This window comes from Girardinichthys multiradiatus, chromosome 14 (genome assembly GCF_021462225.1).
Source record: "Girardinichthys multiradiatus isolate DD_20200921_A chromosome 14, DD_fGirMul_XY1, whole genome shotgun sequence".
NCBI classification, from domain to species: domain Eukaryota; kingdom Metazoa; phylum Chordata; class Actinopteri; order Cyprinodontiformes; family Goodeidae; genus Girardinichthys; species Girardinichthys multiradiatus.
The window spans coordinates 27,017,177-27,037,394 of record NC_061807.1 but is presented as its reverse complement, the minus strand read 5'-3'; the positions used below and the strand labels follow the sequence as shown (position 1 = coordinate 27,037,394).

Sequence of the window (20,218 nt, the reverse complement as noted above, 5' to 3'; positions counted from 1 at the left end):
CCGTCCGCTTGACCTGAAAGCCGCGTGCAGACCAGATTTTTTGTGAGCACACATCAGCTAGAGTACTGTTAGTCAGAGGGTGGCGCCAGAGACACAGCAGACGAGAAAAACAATTCGTCAGATCAAGAGTAAAAGAACAAAAACAAAAACAACCATGATGCTCCTTTTAAAGAAACACAGTCAGGAGAGGTTGACTGTTTTCCTGGCATGGATAAATTATCTCTCAGGGACAACATGGATACAAAAACTGGGAAGAAATCAATACAAATGGCAAATCAACACAGAAATGGTTCACCAGACATAAAATATCTCTTTTCATAAGCTGCCTCAGTCCCCAAACGTACGTCTTGTAGAAAAGCTGTAAAGTGAGCTGAAAACAAGAGTGAACAAGGGAGGACCTGGGACTTTGGATGAATTATAGAGATTGTGCAAAAAGGAGGTCAAAGATCTCCTAAGTTGACAAATATTGAAATATTGTAGGAGAAGACTGTTCTGTCCTGGTGGCAAGAAATGGACTGTACAAAGTAAAAGAGTAAAAGAAAACAACAAAATTATTATTCTTCAAGTATTTCTGAGTGTGGGATTTTTTACCTTGATTGAAGGACTGTTCTTAAATTCAATGCTGGGTTTTTATAAAATGTTCAGTGTGAGATTTTGCTGTTGATTTAAAAAAATATTTTCTTTCTAGGGCTTCTATTGAGCTCTAACTTGGAGTTTTTTTTTCTGTCAAAAGTAGCACAGATTTCATCGTACAGTAATGTGATGTTATATGTGATGGATAGATTAAAACCAGACGATGCTTTGAGGTATCATGTCATTTATTTTTGATGCATTTTTTTAGCAGCTTTTTCTCCTGCATGTCTCTAAAAATGTCACCACATCCCTTTTTAGTTCTGTCGTTGCTGTTTCGAGGTTAATATGAACTTTCCAGCTGCTGATAACGTCAGGATTATCAGGAGCTGGAAAATAAAAAAAAAAGAGCTTACAGATGAATTAGGAAGGCCAAGAACAGAGAAACTTGATCTTTTACTCAAGTTTAAGAACGAGATCAAAGTTCTTTTTATGGCCTGGACATTTCATACTTTACAAGAACTTAAGTGGAGGAGTGCTAAGAAGTCCTCATAGGTCCTTCCTACTGAAGCCAGCACACAGAAGGATGTTTTGGTCTCAGTACAGGAAGAAGTTAATTTATAGACAAAATGGTCAGACAAACGGAAATGTTCTCCTTCTTTAGTCCAAATAGTTTATAATTTTAAACCTGTTTTCAGGCCAACATTAAGGAGGCAGAAGTCAGCATCCCAGCTAAGCTGCACAACTCTCTGATCGGCTCCAAAGGCTGCCTTGTGCGCTCCATCATGGAGGACTGCGGGGGCGTCCACATCCACTTCCCTTCTGAGGGATCCGGTTCAGACAAGGTCACCATCAGGGGCCCCGCCAGCGAAGTGGAGAAGGCCAAGAAACAGCTGCTGCAGCTGGCAGAAGAGAAGGTCGGTGCAAAAAAAAAAAAAACCCCCAAAACATTATTAGATGGATTCAAACAGGTGAGTTTGTCACTTTTCCGTGTTCCTGCTCCCCTTTCCAGCAAGTCAACAACTTCACAGTGGAGCTGCAGGCCAAACCAGAGTACCACAAGTTTCTGATCGGGCGAGGCGGGGCCAACATCCGACGCGTCAGGGACAGGACGGGGGCCCGCATCATCTTCCCGTCGCCCGATGACACCGAGCAGGAGCTGATCACCATTGTGGGGAAGGAGGAAGCTGTTCGTCAGGCCCAGAAAGAGCTGGAAATTCTGGTCAAAAACCTGGTAACTGCTAACCAAATGTCTCTGCTCGCTCTCATACCTAATTCTACGTTTATTAGCAGCTTGAATGTTTTATGTTTTCGCCATTATGAAACGCTACTTCACTTTTGCTTTTTTGCAGCTGTTTAACTAGACAACTTTAAGTTAACATTTGCAATTTGAAGTCTGATACAGTTTTGTTGCTCAATTGTTCGATTATTACGTATTGGTTGAAAACTTCTGCATTACTGCTCAAGATTTGACTACGTTTCTACAGTTTCAACCACATGTAACCGTTTGAGAGCCTTTTTCCTTCACGTTGATGCTCTCCTCTCACTGCACTCTCGTTGTCGACCCTCCAGGATGACGTAGTGGAGGACAGCATGGAGGTGGACGTTCGCCACCATCGCCATTTCGTATGTCGCAGAGGCCAGGTCCTGCGGGAGCTGGCGGAGGAGTACGGCGGTGTGGCCGTGAGCTTCCCTCGCACAGGATCCAACAGCCAGAAGGTCACTTTGAAAGGAGCGAAGGACTGCGTGGAGGCGGCAACAAAACGCATCCAGGAGATCATTGAGGACCTGGTAGGCCAGAGAAAAGAGATTTTTGTTAAAGGAGATTTTGGCAAGAGATTCCCTTTACAGATTAGCAAAATAATCAACACAAATTCAGTATTTGAATCTAGCTTTAGTCCGACCATGTATACTAAGAGTAAAAAAATTATATTTGAAGTTGTTGTTGCAGTTTGCCACAAGTCATGTAGGGGGCGCAACAAACCCGTGGAAATAGGTGATGTGGTCAGATGAGGAGTTTAAAGTTTTGGTCTACACACCCTGAGCATGCTAGTCCCACAATGAGACATGGTGTTGGCAGCATCATGCTGTGGGTTGATGGGAAGATGGATGGAGATAAATACAGGGTAACCCTAAAAAGACTAGAGACTTAGACAGAGGTTCACCTTCAAATCAGATCAAAGCATATTCGTGCCTTAGAACGGCCTAGTCAAAGTCCAAATGTAAACACAATTTAGAACCCGTGACAAGACTTGAAAATTGATTTTCTTATACGCTCTCCACACTATCTGACCGCTCCAGCGATTTTTGAGGATTTTGTAAACTTTTTTTTTTTTTAGCTGGGCTGAAGGCAGAAATGCTCTTTGGACTGTAGGGGTTGAAGAACCTTGGAATAAACCTTCAGAAGATATCAGTTGACTTCTTTTGCCTGTATTTATTCAACACCTCATATGTCTGATAGTTCTTTTTTTTTTTTTTTTTTACTCTTTGAGCTTTTTTTTCTGTCTTCTGTTGCAGGAGTCGCAGGTGAGCGTGGAGGTAGCCATCCCTCAGCGGCACCACCGTGCCATCATGGGGCCTAAAGGCAGCCGGATCCAGCACATCACCAGGGAGCACGAGGTCCAAATCAAGTTCCCCGAGAGGGACGACAGTGCTGCTGGTAAGAAACGCAACCTCTCTGGCTACTGCTGTTGTTTTCACCTACCTTCCAGCTAAATCTGGCTGATCCTAACCAGAGAATGTGTGTTTTTATTTTGCTCAAAAAGAGACAGAGGGTGCTTTCTGTGTTAAACTCAGGTCAGGACGCCTCGCCACAGGAGAACGGCGACGTCAGTCCAGAGGCGGAGTTTGTCCCTCGCAAGTGTGACATCATCACAATCTCTGGACGGGCGGAGAAGTGTGAACTGGCCAAAGCGGCCCTGCTGGTGAGCATGGTTTTAGTTCAGGTGGACAACCATCGTCTGATCATGTGTCCCTAGCTGTGTAGGATTTTTATCGAGCATATCTCAACACGTACATCTTTTAGTTTCCATTTCTTATCTCGTTGCTGCGGCTTTCCTTCTGCAGGCCTTGGTGCCGATAACTGAGGACGTGGAAGTGTCTTACGATCTGCACCGCTACATCATCGGCCAGAAGGGCAGTGGAATCAGGAAGCTGATGGAAGAATACGAGGTTAGATGGCGCATGGAGTGCAGGCTGTTTTTTGATAAAAGATGTGATTTTCAAAAGTGTGATGTTGGAAATCAGGTGAACATCTGGGTGCCGCAGCCCGAAAAACAGCTGGATGTGATCAAGGTGACGGGCCTGGCAGCCAACGTAGAGCGTGCCAAACTGGGCGTCCTGGAGAGGGTCAAAGAGCTTCAGGCCGAGCAGGAGGACAGGGTATAAAACATGCACATCATGCTGTTTTGCATCAATAGTTGTTCAATATGAGCGCAGAAGCTCTGCTGTCTGGACACGATTACACGCAGTCTACACATATTCCCTTTAAAAATGCTGTTCCTATAAAGGAAATACACAAACAATTGCAGCCAGAGCTCTACATGTATTCATCAGCGGCATGAATATCGTTCATTTGGATCTTTTTATTTGAGCTCAATGATTGTAAAGAAAACGGCTTCATTTTGGAGTAGGGGCTTCTTTATTGGTCAGCATCTTCTCAGACCATGCTGACATAAAACTGGCCTCAGTGTGACACTGGTGTTCCAGCATCTTCTGGTCAATGATGGCCTGAGCAATGACAGTCCTACACAGTCTTTAAAACCAGCACAAGTGTGGAATTAGCTTTTATCCTTTTGCAATTCTGGAAACGTCTTTAAAAAAAGAAATTGGATTAAGGAAAAATGTTTGTTTCAGGCTTTTTTCCTTCTTTTGTTTTCTAAAATCTACCAGGGCTTCATAAATGCACACATTTTACATGTTTTTCTGAAATTAGCTTGAATTATCTTTGCCAACATTTCTACCCCGCATTATTTTGGTTTTTCACTTCCTGGCTAAATAACACTCATTCAGATATTATGAAAGGTTAGTTTTACTTCCTGTTTGGTCTCTTGGCAGCTTCATATTAAGGTTGAAAAGGACCCGTGGTTCTTAAACTCGGTCTAAATGCCATCGAAGCACCGAAACTGATAACCATAATGAAGTAGAGCTGTCGATCGTTGTAACCTTTGAGAAGTTAACAGGCCCTGGCCTCGTCAAGTTAAGAGATTTAATAACCTTCAGCAGGTCTTATTAACAGCTTCAGCTGAGCATATAGGTAGAACTTTACACACAATACACAATTGGACCCAAATGAATCTAACATTCATGCCCATGATGAGAGTATGCGGACTTTGTGAAAATCAGCTTGTGACGGTGCCAAAACCCAATATGTGCTACAGATAGTGTGATTACTTTATTTAACAGACTCATGGTCCACAAGAAAACAACAACACGACATATGAAAAAGAGAAGAGAGGAAAAAAAAAAAAAATTATAAAAGACTTTCATACCAATGTTTCCACAGAGCCGACTGGTATCTTAGCGCACTAAGAGATGGATGTGAAAACATTACAATAAGACTGTTCAATGAGCTGCACAAACAACACATAAACTTATATATATATATATATTCAATTCAAAAATACTTTATTAATCCCAAAGGGAAATTAAATGTTGTTGTAGCTCATATTATGAAGGTTTCCTCAAAGAGCCGTTGTAGATGCTGATGGCTGTGGGCAGGAAGGATCTCCTGTAGCGCTCCGTCTTACAGTAGATCTGAAGAAGTCTCTGACTGAAGACACTCTGTTGTTGTAGGACAGTCTCATGAAGAGGATGCTCAGGGTTCTCCATAATGTTCTTCATTTTATGAAGAATCCATCTTTCCACAATGATCTCCAGAGGTTCCAGAGAAGTCCCCAGATCAGAGCCAGCCTTTTTTATCAGCTTGTTGAGTTTTTTTAAGTCCCTGGCTCTGATGCTGCTTCCTTCCCCAGCAGATGATGGTAGAAGAGATCACCCTCCCCACAACAGACTTATAGAAGATATGCAGCATCTTGCTGCAAACACCGAAGGACCTAAGCTTCCTCAAGAAGTACAGTCTGCTCTGTCCCTTCTTGTAGATGGCTTCACAGTTGCATCTCCACTCTAGTCTGTTGTCCAGGTGAACACCGAGGTATTTATACTCCTCCACTTCTTCTCCCATGAAAGAAATAGTTTTTGACTTATTCCTGTTGATCTTAAAATCTACAATCATCTCCTTTGTTTTAGTCACGTTCAAAATGAGATGATTGTTTCCACACCATGCCACAAAGCGGTCCACCACCTTCCTGTACTCAGCTTCTTGTCCATCTCTGAACCACCCCATGACTGCAGAATCATCCGAGTATTTCTGCAGATGACAGGAGTCTGTCTTGTACTGGAAGTCTGAGGTGTACAGAGTGAAAAGGAATGGTGAGAGTACAGTTCCCTGTGGTGCTCCTGCGCTGCTGACTACCTGGTTAGACTCACAACCCTTCAGTCTCACAAACTGTGGTCTGATTGTTGAGGCCTCCACCTGAGTCTTCTGGAGTTTCTGACAAAGCAAATCAGGTTGAATTGTATTAAATGCATTGGAGAAATCAAAGAACATGATCCTCACAGTGCTGCTGGCTTTGTCCAGATAAGCAAACTGAAGGGGGTCCTGATGGTTTACTGTTTGCTTACTCAGGTGGGCCAACAGGAGTCTCTCTAGGACCTTCATGATGTGAGATGTCAGGGCAACAGGTCTATAGTCATTAAGGACTGATGGGTGAGTTTTCTTTGGTACCGGAACAAGACAGGAGGTCTTCCACAACACCGGAACCTTCTTCTGGACCAGGCTAAGGTTGAAGAGGTGCTGCAGAATCCCACATAGCTGCTCTGCACAGACCTTCAGGACTCTAGGGCTGACATGATCTGGACCTACAGCCTTATTCCTATTCAGTCTCTCCAGTTGTCTCTTCACCTGACTTCTTGAGACACACAGGTGGAAGGGGGAAGCAAAGGAAGCATCAGCATCTTCTGATATGGTTGATGGCAAACATGTAGAAGCTGAAGGGTCTAGGGCTGAGGTGGAAGATAAAAAATGTGAGGTGTTACTGGACAGCTGTGGGTCCTGTGGGTCAAAGGAAGGTGGAATGTCTGTTTGGCTGTGAGCAGGAGAGGAGGATGCGAAGCTTGTTTCTGAACTGAACCTATTGAAGAATGTGTTCAGTTCATTGGTTCTGTCCAGACCTCCATCGGTCTGATCATCCTTCTGCTTGAAGCCTGTGATCTTCTTCATCCCTGTCCACACATCTCTGATATTGTTTTGCTGGAGCTTGCTCTCCAGCTTCTTCTCGTACACCTCCTTGCTGTCTCTTATCTTGACTTTAAGTTGCTTCTCTATAATCCTCAATAATTCTCTGTCTCCCTCTCTGAAGGCTCTTTTTTTCTTGTTAAGCAGGTCCTTCAGGTCACTGGTGATTCAGGGTTTGTTATTGGGGAAGCATCTCACGGTTCTGGTGGGGATGATGTTATCCACACAGACGTTTATATAGTCGGTTACACACTCAGTCATGGCATTGATGTCCTCTCCATGTGGCTGGCACAGTGCATCCCAGTCTGTAGCCTCAAAGCAACCTTGCAGAGCTTCTTCAGCTTCTTGTGACCATTTTCTCACAGTCCTCTTTATTACATGTTGCCTCTGAACAAGGGGCTTATATTTCGAGCAGAGAAAAACAAGGTTGTGATCTGATTTGCCTAGAGGAGGTCTTGCTGTAGAGATGTATGAGTCCTTGACATTTGCATAAAACAAATCCAATGTTTTGTTTTCTCTGGTAGAGCAGCTGACAAACTGTTGAAACGTTGGAAGTGTAGCAGAGAGTGAAGCATGGTTAAAATCACCAGAAATTGCCACAAAAGCATTGGGGTTTTGTGTCTGTAGCTTAGCAACAACTGAGCTGATGGCATCACATGCAGTGTCAGCAACAGCGGAAGTTGGAATGTAAACTGTTACCAAAATAACCCTGGCGAACTCTCTGGGTAAATATTATGGACGAAAACATACTGCCAACAGTTCAATATCTGGACTGCAGAGACGACACTTCACAGTAACATGTCCTGGATTACACCATCTGTTGTTCACAAGTACTGCCAGTCCACCTCCTTTACATTTGCTGCTCCTCTTTAAATCTCTGTCTGCTCGTATGGTTAAAAAGCCCGGCAGAGAGACGCTGGAGTCGGGGATATGATCCTGCAGCCATGTCTCAGTAAAACACATGATACTGCATGCCCGGTACTCTGGCTGGGTCCTTTTGTAGGGCTTGGAGTTCATCCAACTTGTTTCCCAACGATCTCACATTGCCCATCAAAATTGACGGAAGAGATGGTTTGAACTTCCTCCTTCTCTCTCTTCTCTTAGCTCCTGCTCTGCATCCACGGCGTCTCCTTTTCAACTCATCAGGGATTTGGGGTTGTAGCTGAAGTATTATTTGGGCTTTTGAGATATTAATCAGCTGCTCTCGGTTGTAAGAAACAACCCCGTTGCCATGGCAATGCATCATAACAAATGTCCAAAAATAGAAAGTATTAAGAAAAATCCTCCAAGCTGCACAGCATCTGACACTAGAGTGGACAGTCATCCAAAAAAAAATAAAATAAACTGTATCCACCACAAGAGGAATAGTTCCCAAAAAAGAATAAATCAGAATCAAAAGTAACAGAGCTACTCCAACCTGCTACAGTAAGCTTTAAATAGGCTTATTTTTACCTCATCAGTGCACATATGGAATTTCCTCCCCAGAATGTTTGCCCGGGCGTACAACATGCGACACTGCCGATAAATAAATGTCATCATCATCACAGAGCTGGTCTGTGATGTAGTGACCCAGATATTTTGTTGCTAATCAAATGTGTGAGCATTTACGCAGCAATGACCTGTTTGAAGAGTTTCAGTCAGGCTTCAGAGCTCATCATAGCACTGAAACAGCTCTGCTGAGAGTCACTAATGATATTCTTCTAGCCTCAGATAATGGACTTGTGTCTGTTCTGGTTCTGTTAGATCTCAGTGCTGCATTTAATACAGTCGATCACAATATTCTCTTAAAAAGGCTGGAATATGCTGTAGGGATCAGGGGAACAGCACTAGACTGGTTTAAATCTTATCTGTCTGACAGATTCCAGTTTGTTCAGTCAGTCAGTCATTTTCTACCGCTTATTCCATAGTGGGTCGCGGGGGAGCTGGTGCCTATCTTCAGCAGTCTATGGGCGAGAGGCAGGGTACACCCTGGACAGGTCGCCAGTTCATGTAAATGATAAATCATCTTTAAACTCCAGGGTTAATTGTGGAGTACCACACGGTTCAGTACTTGGACCAATTCTCTTTACTATATATATGCTTCCAATAGGTCAAATTATCAGGCAGCATAGGATACATTTTCACTGTTAAGTTGATGATACTCAGCTTACTTATCCATAAATCCTGATGAGCCCAACCAGTTAGATAGACTACAAGCATGTTTTGAAGATATAAAAACTTGGATGACTTTAAATTTTTTGCTTCTAAATTCAGACAAGACAGAAGTTGTCGTCTTTGGACCGGAGTCTTTAAAAAAGAAACTGCTTAGTCAATCACTTAACCTGGATGGCATTAAATTGACCTCTGGTAATAAAGTAAAAAGTCTTGGTGTTATTTTTGACCAGGACATGTCATTTAAATCCTATATTAAACAGGTTTCTAGGATTTCCTTCTTTCATCTCCGGAACATTGCCAAAATTAGAAATATCCTGTCCAGGAGTGACACTGAAAAACTAGTCCATGCATTAGTTACTTCAAGGCTGGACTATTGTAATTCTTTACTATCAGGATGTCCACAAAATGCAGTTAAAAGCCTTCAGCTGATTCAAAATGCTGCAGCAAGAGTTCTGATGAAAATTAAAAAGAGAGATCATATTTCTCCTATTTTAGCTTCTCTTCATTGGCTCCCTGTTAAATCCAGAATATAATTTAAAATTCTCCTCCTCACATATAAAGCCCTTAATGATCTAGCTCCATCATACATCAGAGATCTGATTGGTCCATATGTTCCTAACAGAGCACTTCGTTTTCAGACTGCAGGTTTACTGGTGGTTCCTAGAGTCTCTAGAAGTAGAATGGGAGGCAGATGTTTTATTTATCAGGCTCCTCTCCTGTGGAACCAGCTCCCAGTTTTAGTCCGTGAGGCAGACACCCCGTCTACTTTTAAGGCTAGGCTTAAAACCTTCCTTTTTGATAAAGCTTATAGTTAGAGTGGCTTAGGTTATCCTGAGCTATCTCTGTAGTTATGCTGCTATAGGCTTAGGCTGCTGGAGGACATAATGACCACTTTCACCCTCTTGGCTACATTCTCATACTACTCTCCAATTTTGCATTATTTGCTGTTTCAGTTTTTAACTTTATGTTCTCTCTCTTTTCTCTTCCTAGAAGCTACACCTGGCCTGACTCTGAGTCTACCTGTGACACCTTTCTGGAGAGGGGAATCATCCGAGCGTCTGCTGGCAACAACTTAATGCTCACCCTCTACAGATGATCCACATAGCCCTGTCTTTCAGTGTTTAACCCTTTCTCTCGCCTAGACATGGAAATTGACTGAGCTTTTACTGTGACTAACTCTATGTGCTCTCTTTCAGACTCTAACCTTGAAAACTGGCTCAGAGTTTATCTGTTCTTTCTTTCTAGGTGAAACGACTAAAGGAGCTACATCCATTAACATTTACTTTTCCTTCCCATAGAAAGGACTCCTGGATCAGTGCTTCTTTGTTCTCTTTGTGTCTCTGCTCTGTTCTCTCAAACCTCCAGTCGGTCGTTGCAGATGGCCGCTCACATTGAGCCTGGTTCTGCTGGAGGTTTCTTCCTGTTAAAAGGGAGTTTTTCCTCTCCACTGTCGCTACATGCATGTTCAGTATGAGGGATTGCTGCAAAGTCAACGTCAGTGACTGTCCACTGTCTCTACATGCTCATCCAGGAGGAGTAAATGTTACAAGTCTCTGACTGGATGCAATCTGCTGGGTTTCCTTAGACAGAAAAACTTTTTATCCAATTTGAATAAATAACTGAATCTGACTGCACTGTTCAATGGTTAGGATTAATTGGAATGTTTGTACCTAACTTTTGTGAAGTGCCTTGAGACAACATGTGTTGTGAATTAGCGCTATATAAATAAACTGAATTGAATTGAACTGAATATTTAGTTTTGGAACAAACATTTAACTTTTGCCCTGACAGAAACAAAATCAGGGAAGCAAAGTTGTTTGTCAGCTTTAGTCCTACAAACTAGTACAACAGTTTTCTTAGCATTATACTGCACATCAAAACTCAACCCATAATCAGAGCAGATGTTCAATAACTGCTGAAAACCTGCACTGCTGGGTGAGAGGACAGCCAGGTCATCAGCATACATGAAGTGATTGACCAACGTATCACCAATCATACATCCAGTTTTACAGAGGTTAATTTCTTGTGACAGGTCATCCATATACAAGTTAAACAAGGCAGACGAAAGAAGTCCACCCTGACGCACACCATTACTCACACCAAAGGAAGCAGAGATGTCATTGCCCCATTTTACATGCATTTTCTGGTTAGAGTACCAGTAAACTAAAATTTGTGTAATAATATCTGGAACACCTCTCTGTTTTAATTTGTCAAATAACTTAAAGTGGTTGACACGATCAAAGGCCTTAGAGGCATCAATAAACCCAATCAACACCGATGAATTTTTCCTTAGATATGCTCTTGCTGCTTCTTTCAGGTTATAAATACAGACATCAGTTCCCAACTTGGCTTTAAAACCAAATTGATTATCTGTTGTACTAATAAACTGATTGAGCCGACCAAGCAGGATTTTTTTCTAATACTTTAGATATCACGCTAGCTAAAGCTATTGGTCTATAATTATTAAGGCTACCAACCTTACTAGCTTTGTCCTTAATTACCGACACAAGGGTAACTGATAATAAGGAATCAGGCAACTGCCTGTGGGTCATAAACCCAGAAAAGCACATTGCAAGCAGCACAGCCACTTTTTGGCTAGCATATTTCAGGTGTTCTGCTGTAATGCTATCAGAACCTGTTGCCTTATTCTCACACAAATACACTATAGCTTGCTGGACTTCACTAGGGGTTATTCTAACCGCATCACTCTTAGCAATGTTTCCCAGTCGATAGGGTTCACTTTTTACACAAATAAGGCAGAATAGTGCTGTCTCCATAGATCTGCTACAGGTCCTTCTCAAAATATTAGCATATTGTGATAAAGTTCATTATTTTCCATAATGTCATGATGAAAATTTAACATTCATATATTTTAGATTCATTGCACACTAACTGAAATATTTCAGGTCTTTTATTGTCTTAATATGGATGATTTTGGCATACAGCTCATGAAAACCCAAAATTCCTATCTCACAAAATTAGCATATTTCATCCGACCAATAAAAGAAAAGTGTTTTTAATACAAAAAACATCAACCTTCAAATAATCATGTACAGTTATGCACTCAATACTTGGTCGGGAATCCTTTTGCAGAAATGACTGCTTCAATGCGGCGTGGCATGGAGGCAATCAGCCTGTGGCACTGCTGAGGTCTTATGGAGGCCCAGGATGCTTCGATAGCGGCCTTTAGCTCATCCAGAGTGTTGGGTCTTGAGTCTCTCAACGTTCTCTTCACAATATCCCACAGATTCTCTATGGGGTTCAGGTCAGGAGAGTTGGCAGGCCAATTGAGCACAGTGATACTATGGTCAGTAAACCATTTACCAGTGGTTTTGGCACTGTGAGCAGGTGCCAGGTCGTGCTGAAAAATGAAATATTCATCTCCATAAAGCTTTTCAGCAGATGGAAGCATGAAGTGCTCCAAAATCTCCTGATAGCTAGCTGCATTGACCCTGCCCTTGATAAAACACAGTGGACCAACACCAGCAGCTGACACGGCACCCCAGACCATCACTGACTGTGGGTACTTGACACTGGACTTCTGGCATTTTGGCATTTCCTTCTCCCCAGTCTTCCTCCAGACTCTGGCACCTTGATTTCCGAATGACATGCAGAATTTGCTTTCATCCGAAAAAAAGTACTTTGGACCACTGAGCAACAGTCCAGTGCTGCTTCTCTGTAGCCCAGGTCAGGCGCTTCTGCCGCTGTTTCTGGTTCAAAAGTGGCTTGACCTGGGGAATGCGGCACCTGTAGCCCATTTCCTGCACACACCTGTGCACGGTGGCTCTGGATGTTTCTACTCCAGACTCAGTCCACTGCTTCCGCAGGTCCCCCAAGGTCTGGAATCGGCCCTTCTCCAAAATCTTCCTCAGGGTCCGGTCACCTCTTCTCGTTGTGCAGCGTTTTCTGCCACACTTTTTCCTTCCCACAGACTTCCCACTGAGGTGCCTTGATACAGCACTCTGGGAACGGCCTATTCATTCAGAAATTTCTTTCTGTGTCTTACCCTCTTGCTTGAGGGTGTCAATAGTGGCCTTCTGGACAGCAGTCAGGTCGGCAGTCTTACCCATGATTGGGGTTTTGAGTGATGAACCAGGCTGGGAGTTTTAAAGGCCTCAGGAATCTTTTGCAGGTGTTTAGAGTTAACTCGTTGATTCAGATGATTAGGTTCATAGCTCGTTTAGAGACCCTTTTAATGATATGCTAATTTTGTGAGATAGGAATTTTGGGTTTTCATGAGCTGTATGCCAAAATCATCCGTATTAAGACAATAAAAGACCTGAAATATTTCAGTTAGTGTGCAATGAATCTAAAATATATGAATGTTAAATTTTCATCATGACATTATGGAAAATAATGAACTTTATCACAATATGCTAATATTTTGAGAAGGACCTGTATATTATGAGCCCCACATATGCCCTCTATGGCACTGGGGAGTAATGCAGCAGACCTGTTTAAGGCTCTGACATCATTCCAGAAGCCAATGGCATTATTACAAAGCAGTTTTTCAGCCATGGAGTCTGCTCTCATGTTCTGTTCACATTTAGAAATGTATCGAATGGCATATTTCAATTTTGCACTGGTGAATTTTTTATAATCTAGGAGAGTCCCTTCTCTTGGTCTACCTGCTTGTACCCACATCTTGTATGCCTGTTTAGCTTCTGCATGATATCCTGCCACATGTTTATTCCAACCTGGCCTTATGTTATTTGCCTTTCTGCATGTAACGTATGGTCTTGTACTGTCATACAAAGCATCCACAATGCCATCATACATAGTATGAAGGTCAGTACAGTGAGAAATATCACTGCAATTAACATCTGAGCACATAATAGATTGAAGAGGAAGACTTATTTTACTCAAAAGAAGATCAGTTTTCATATGATATGCTAATAAGTTATCTTTAGATAGTCTGGACCATTTGAACTTAACTGATAAACCCAATCAGGATGATTATTAATTAGGAAAGGTGATGTGTGCCTTCATTTCTGACGTCTCTGTCTCTTCTAAGGCCCTGCGCAGTTTTAGGGTCACCATGTCTGTAGATCCAAAGTTTCACCCCAAGATTATCGGCCGGAAAGGAGCGGTCATCTCTCAGATCAGGAAGGACCATGATGTCAGCATCCAGTTCCCCGACAAAGGAGACGAGCAGCAGGTTTGCAGGGCTTTCAGAAACTTAATTGGCATTTTTTTCCTTTCTCTAGCTAGGCTCAACTTTCCTTATTTTTCTTTTTTTCCATCCGCCGTCTCTTTCTGTCTCCCAGGATCTGATCGTGATCTCCGGGTACGAGCGGAACGTGGAGGAGGCCCGTCGGGTCATCCAGCAGCTGGTGTCTGAGTTGCAGGAGATGGTGAGCCAGGACGTTCGCTTGGACCCGAGGACTCACGCTCGCATCATTGGCGCCCGGGGCAAAGCCATCCGCAAGCTGATGGAAGAGTTCAAGGTGAGGGAAGACACTGAGTCTCATGACATTGATGAAGAATGTTTACTCCGACGGACCTTATCAGACCGGGCTGTCGGTTTCCAGGTGGATATCCGGTTCCCTCAGCCAGGCTCTGATGAGCCCGACAAGGTGACAGTTACAGGCCTTCCTGACACTGTGGACGCAGCCATAGATCACCTGCTCAATCTGGAGGAGGAATACGTGAGTTTATGGCGTTACAAGTTAGAACAGGTGTAAAGGTCAACAGTTGGAGATCAGGATGTAACAGTAGAGGTATGTGTATCCATTTAATGGGCTAAAATATGCTAAATCCACATTTTTACATCTGGGGCATCTTGTTTTGAAGCAGACCCTGTTTAACTGACTGTCTGATGCTCCTGCAACTGCCTGTTAACACCATTTCTGTCAGCTCCCTGTAAATTAAATCATTTACATACCCAACGTTGGCCTGCACATGCACCAATTATGTCCAGATCAGACTCTTCCTTTGGTTGTCTTGAAGTGTTTGTTGCTTTTAGCCACTCCTACCCTCGTTCCTCTCTCAGCTGCTCAGTGTGACAGAGACGGAGACCCTGGCGGCGTACATGAAGCCTCCGTCTCGCTACGGAGGTGGAGCGGGAGGATTGGATGACAGCAGCGGGGGTCCGGCTAAGGGCTTTGTGGTGCGGGACGCCCCCTGGAACGCAGCAGGGAACAAGGTGGGTTGTCCTGGAGTTCATTCTTAAACACATGTTTGAAAATATGGAGCAAATATGAAGTTGGGTTGGAAGAGTTCTCAGAATCCCCAGTTTGATTTGGTTTGGTCTTATCTGTGCAGTTCTTTACATAAAAACTCTAGACAAAAACGATAAAGAACGTTCTTGTGTTTTAATAAAAGGTCATAAAACGACTTTGTTTTTTTTTTAAGAGCTTCATTAAGTTCTGGAGCCACAGATGGCCGACCCCTGACCTAAACTGACAGGCAGATCAATGAGAGCATTAATCAGAGAAGCAACCAGGAAGCCGATGGTAACTCTGGAGGACCTGCAGAGATAGACCGCTTAGGTGGGAGAAGCCGTTGAAAAAAACAATTCCAATTCTCCATTATTCTGGCAAGTAGAAAAACATTGTTGAAAAAAGCTGTAAAAGGACATGACTGACAGAAAGGTCAAGGAGGGGTCATGGCAAACATGTGGAGGAATGTGCTCTGGTCACATGAGGCCAGAATTTTGTTTTGGTCTCTAAATGTTACAACCACAAACCTTTTGGCCACATTAAAAACACTGAGGCTTAAAAATAACTCACACATTCCCACTGTGAAACTTGGTGGTGGCCGAATCATGTTGTGGGGTTGCTTTTGTTCAGCAGAGACAGGGAGGCTGGTCAGAGTTGGTAAGAAGAAGGTTGAAGCTAAAGACGGGGTAATCCTAGAAGAAAACCTATTCCCTGGAATGCTGTAGATTAAAGCATTTTCTTATGTTGAAATGGCCCAGTCAAAGTCCGGAACTAAATCTGATAGAGAATCTGTGGCAAGACTGGAAACCTGATGTTCAGAGACTCTCTGTCCAATCTGACCTTGAGCTATTGTGCAAAGAACAATGAACAAAGCTGGAAGACATTCCTCAAAACACTTAAAGCTGCACTTCATAATTATCTGCTAGATTGTTTTGGTCTGTCACATAAAGTGCCCCTAAATACATTAAGGGTTGTGGTCATAATGTGTAAGGTTAGAAGGTGCTGTAGCTGAAATGGGAGATTAGAGCTGGTGTTGTGTTCGTCTTGGTGTTTCCTCCACTGGTGATCAGTTTTTTCCTTCGACCCGTCGATCCCTATTATGAAAAAAAGACTGTAGAGATAATCCTTTGTGTTTGTTTCAGGCTCCTGATATGAGCAGCGCTGAGGATTTCCCCACATTCGGGACCGGCGTGGCCCCGAAGCAGACGTCGGCCTGGGGGCCCAAGAAGTTCTGAAGCCGCTTGTGTGGAGGAAAACGACAACACAACTCTTGTACAGTAGAGTACGAGACAAGAAACATATTTCAAGTTAACTTGCTGCTCGCCTTCCCCCTTAACCCTCGTCTCTTTAGTGTCCCCTTCTCATGCCATTCTCTCGCAACCAGCCACAGTGAATTCTGGGACAACGAGTCTTATTTGTCTCTCTTAATGTAGTTCATTCAACTCCTTCCTTCCTTGAAGGCAGAGAGGGGAAAAAGTCCCTTCACTGCTGTCCATTAGAACTGCTTCAGTTCCCTCACACTTCCTAAGCAGGACCTTTTCAGGAAGTTGAGTGGTTTGTCCTGTTGCAACAGCTAAACCTTGGATTTTTAATCTTAAATCTGAAGTAAATGGGAGTCTGTTTTTTAGCGTGAAAAGAGTTTTTAACAAAATACAATGTTTTAAGTTTATTTTCTTCCTCTAGTTTCTCGTTTGCCCACCAATGTGCTGTAGCAGGTGCGGCATTGAGGTCAGTGCATGTTTCGGTGATTAGATTTCCTCATCAGAAACCAGCAATAAAAACCAAAAATCTGGTTGTAAATCTAAAAAATATTAAATTAAAATACGCGTTTTTTTTTTTTTTTTAAATATAACAAATGGGTGAACCGAAATTTGTTTTGATCTTTTTCTCGTATTTAATACTATAAAAACAATAAATTAGCAGTCAGTTTTCATACTCTTCACGCCATGACATCACTGCCTATATATGGTAAAATCTCAGTTTTGGAGCCATCAAAAACATTTGTCAGTTTAAAAAAAAAACACAAAAAAAACTTGTCCAAACTCAAATGTTAGATGTTTTTTGGTAAAGCTTCTTGTTCCTGCTTGTTTTGTGGGGGAAAAATACGCCCTTGGGCTGTACAAAAGAAACAGCGCCACCTACAGTCACACTGTAGGATATAAACATACATTTTATACTGTTTGCTGGTGATTTAAATTTTTTTATTACTTTACATATGAAGAATTAAAACAAATGTAAATTTCTTGTCATCTCTTTCAATCACAGAATAGAAAATAAAAAGCTTAGATTTAGCTGTTTTTCGCTTTCAGAATATTATGAAACATTGTTTCTCTTTGCTGGTAATTTCATGTTTTTATTATATCAAATATGAAAACACAATTAAGCCAAATATACATTTCTATGCGTCTCTTTTTACCATGAAAATAAAATAAAAAGCTTAAAATAATTAAAGTAAAAGCTTTTTTTTTTTTTTTTTTTTTTCCAAAATGGTTAAACAGAAATTATAAATTGGTTCTATTTGCTCAATTAAAACGTAAAATCATTAGGCTTACGTTAGTAATATTTTAAATATGACACATTAGGAAAAATCTTTTTGCAACGAAGAAAATAGGTCACATTTCAGAATGTGTGTCTTTATTTTTGTAATCATTTTTGTAGTCGCATGCTGTGAATTTGTCATATTCTGAAAAATCTTCTATTTTAAATATGGAAAGAAATTCAAACTACATAAAACTTTCTGTTGTATTTTTAAAAAGAAACAGAACATCAGCCCATTTTTAATATAAATTATTCTTTTCTTGGTGATTTTAGGTTTTTATTAGTTAGATTATGGAAAGATAATTAAACCAAATTTAGACTTCTGCTCATCTATGAACCACAATAAATAAACAGCCTGTATTTCAATTTAAATATTTTGTACTTTATAAAGTTAAATCAAACAACTAGGTTTCCGTTTGGTTTTGTTTTTTTTGTTGCTGGTTTCTAACAAGGAGATCCAACAACCAAACCATGCGTTTACCCGTTAGCTCTGTATTTGTGTGGTTTGGGAGGTTTTCCACCCAGTCCTGCTGTGTTGAGCCTGTTTATATTTCTTTGTATTTATTTTCATCTAGGACTAAAAACTGCTGCTGTACTCTGTTTTTAACCCGTGTTGACTCAAAAGTCCTATAAACAACAGCTGTTTTGTTTTATTTATTTGAAAAAAAGGAGCCATCTCATTTGATCTACTGTGATCATCTGTTTTTTATATATATATATCTATATATAAAACGAGAAAAAAAGCATTCACTGTAGCTTGCGACCTCATGTCAGAGAGTGGATAACGTGTGTCAGGGTTCGGGAACATCTTACCGGTTGCTGTGTCCAAGTGTACAAAGATCTTTTCGCTATTTTTTTAAAACTGTGTGGACTTTTTCTTTTTGTTGTTGGTTTCTGGGATATTTGAAAGCCTGTATGTATGTGCGTGTGGAGGTTAAGATGTATATCTGAATGAAGCTGAACCAAACGTTTTAACTTTTCTTTTTGTTTGTTTTGGGATCTGTCCTCAAAGCTCATTTAAAGATTTTTTTATCCCTTGGCTTTTCATTCGTACTTGCTGCATAACTCTGATCTTCCCTCCCAAAAGGGTGAAAAATGAAACACCTTTTTTTTTCATTCTTCAAGCCTGTTGATAACAATTGGTAGCAAAACAATTTGCCCCCGATCTCTGTTCTGGTTTTGAAATATAGCTCGTTTCCTGTTGCTTGGATGAAGAAAGAATTTGAGTCAGTTTCTCTAAAGCGGTTTTGTGAGCGGAAGATTTAAAAGAATATCTAAACTATTTTCGGTTTGTGAGAATTAGATGGGAGGATCAACCAAAGGAGCTGGGGCTAGCTTAATGAGTTAAAGTCAGCTTCCCTGTAGTTTTCTTGGTTAATAGTTTAGTTTCCAAGCTGCTGTCAGTTTTCTATTTTTCCAAGTATGTTGTCTAAAAACTGTTTTTTGTGGGTCTAAATGTCCTGTCATGCATATAAGGTATGTATTTCCTGTATAGTGCATGTGTATTGGGAAGAAGGGTGTAAAATGACTTTTTTTTTTTTTTTGAAAGTCTCTATTTTTTCCCAAGTTTTCTTAATCAGCTGACCATCTTGGGCTAAACGTTCAATGCTGTATACAGTTATTGAACACCCCCATGTAATCAAACAATAATTAGCTGAGTTATATATAAAATAGGACCAACTCCCCTCAGCTGTCAGCCATTTTAACCATTCGGTATGCTGAGGTGAGTGAATCTTCATCATAGCTGACAGAGCGTCTGCTTAGCGTAGCTTGAGATTAGGTGAGATGATTATTTGGCCTTATGGTACTTGAAGCTACTAAAACAGCTGGGAACTTTTTGGCCTTTTTTTGCCCCCCAATATACATAACAATTTGTAAAATTATTTATTTACGGTAAATCTGTTCGTTCTTCTGCTTTGATGTGATTTGTGGGGATTACAGATGCTGGTAGGAGAAAATACTTCTTGGACATGGCCAAGCTCTTAGCCCACAGAAATGATCTTCTCATCCAATTCTGACTTATCTAAATTGCTTCTCACAAACTAAATTTGTGGGAAAGGCAGGTCAGAGTAAACAGCTCTGTCAGGAAATGTCAAAACTCAGGGTCCAATAAAAAATAAAAGACAAATAAATCCAAGCTGGAGCAAAAATGACACCATTCTCATAAAGCCCTCTATGCAACCCAGGAAGATCACAGAGCAGATGATCTGTCAGTGATGCAGAGTCACGTGTCAAGTCTCAGTAGCTCAAATGTTGTCCAAGTCTGCTTCTTTTTAATTTAAATTAAACTTGTGTTGATCTGTTTGTCCATTATGACAGAGCTGCCAATACGTCTGTAAAAAGCTATGAAAATAATCCCACTATTGGCCTTAAAGGAGTCATTTTAGTCCACAACATTTTGAACAGGTTGTGATGGAGTGAAACACTGCAATACCATGTCAATGACCCGGCTTTATTTTTCCTACTTTAAATAAAATCTGAAGGAAAACCACACGCAACA

At 41.5% G+C, this 20,218-nt stretch overlaps 1 protein-coding gene across 1 annotated transcript in view; it reads left to right on the top strand.

The window, feature by feature from the left end:
• Positions 1-20,216, top strand: part of hdlbpb (high density lipoprotein binding protein b) — a 39,128-nt gene extending 18,912 nt beyond the window's left edge. The window contains exons 17-28 of the mRNA XM_047386937.1: positions 1,269-1,487; positions 1,583-1,804; positions 2,143-2,361; positions 3,088-3,229; positions 3,367-3,494; positions 3,637-3,741; positions 3,817-3,951; positions 14,034-14,177; positions 14,287-14,466; positions 14,551-14,667; positions 15,012-15,164; positions 16,323-20,216. Of these exons, the coding sequence (XP_047242893.1) occupies positions 1,269-1,487; positions 1,583-1,804; positions 2,143-2,361; positions 3,088-3,229; positions 3,367-3,494; positions 3,637-3,741; positions 3,817-3,951; positions 14,034-14,177; positions 14,287-14,466; positions 14,551-14,667; positions 15,012-15,164; positions 16,323-16,415 (1,857 nt within the window). The 3' untranslated portion in view covers positions 16,416-20,216. The remainder of the gene's footprint in view (positions 1-1,268; positions 1,488-1,582; positions 1,805-2,142; positions 2,362-3,087; positions 3,230-3,366; positions 3,495-3,636; positions 3,742-3,816; positions 3,952-14,033; positions 14,178-14,286; positions 14,467-14,550; positions 14,668-15,011; positions 15,165-16,322) is intronic.
• Positions 20,217-20,218: the final 2 nt, after the last annotated feature.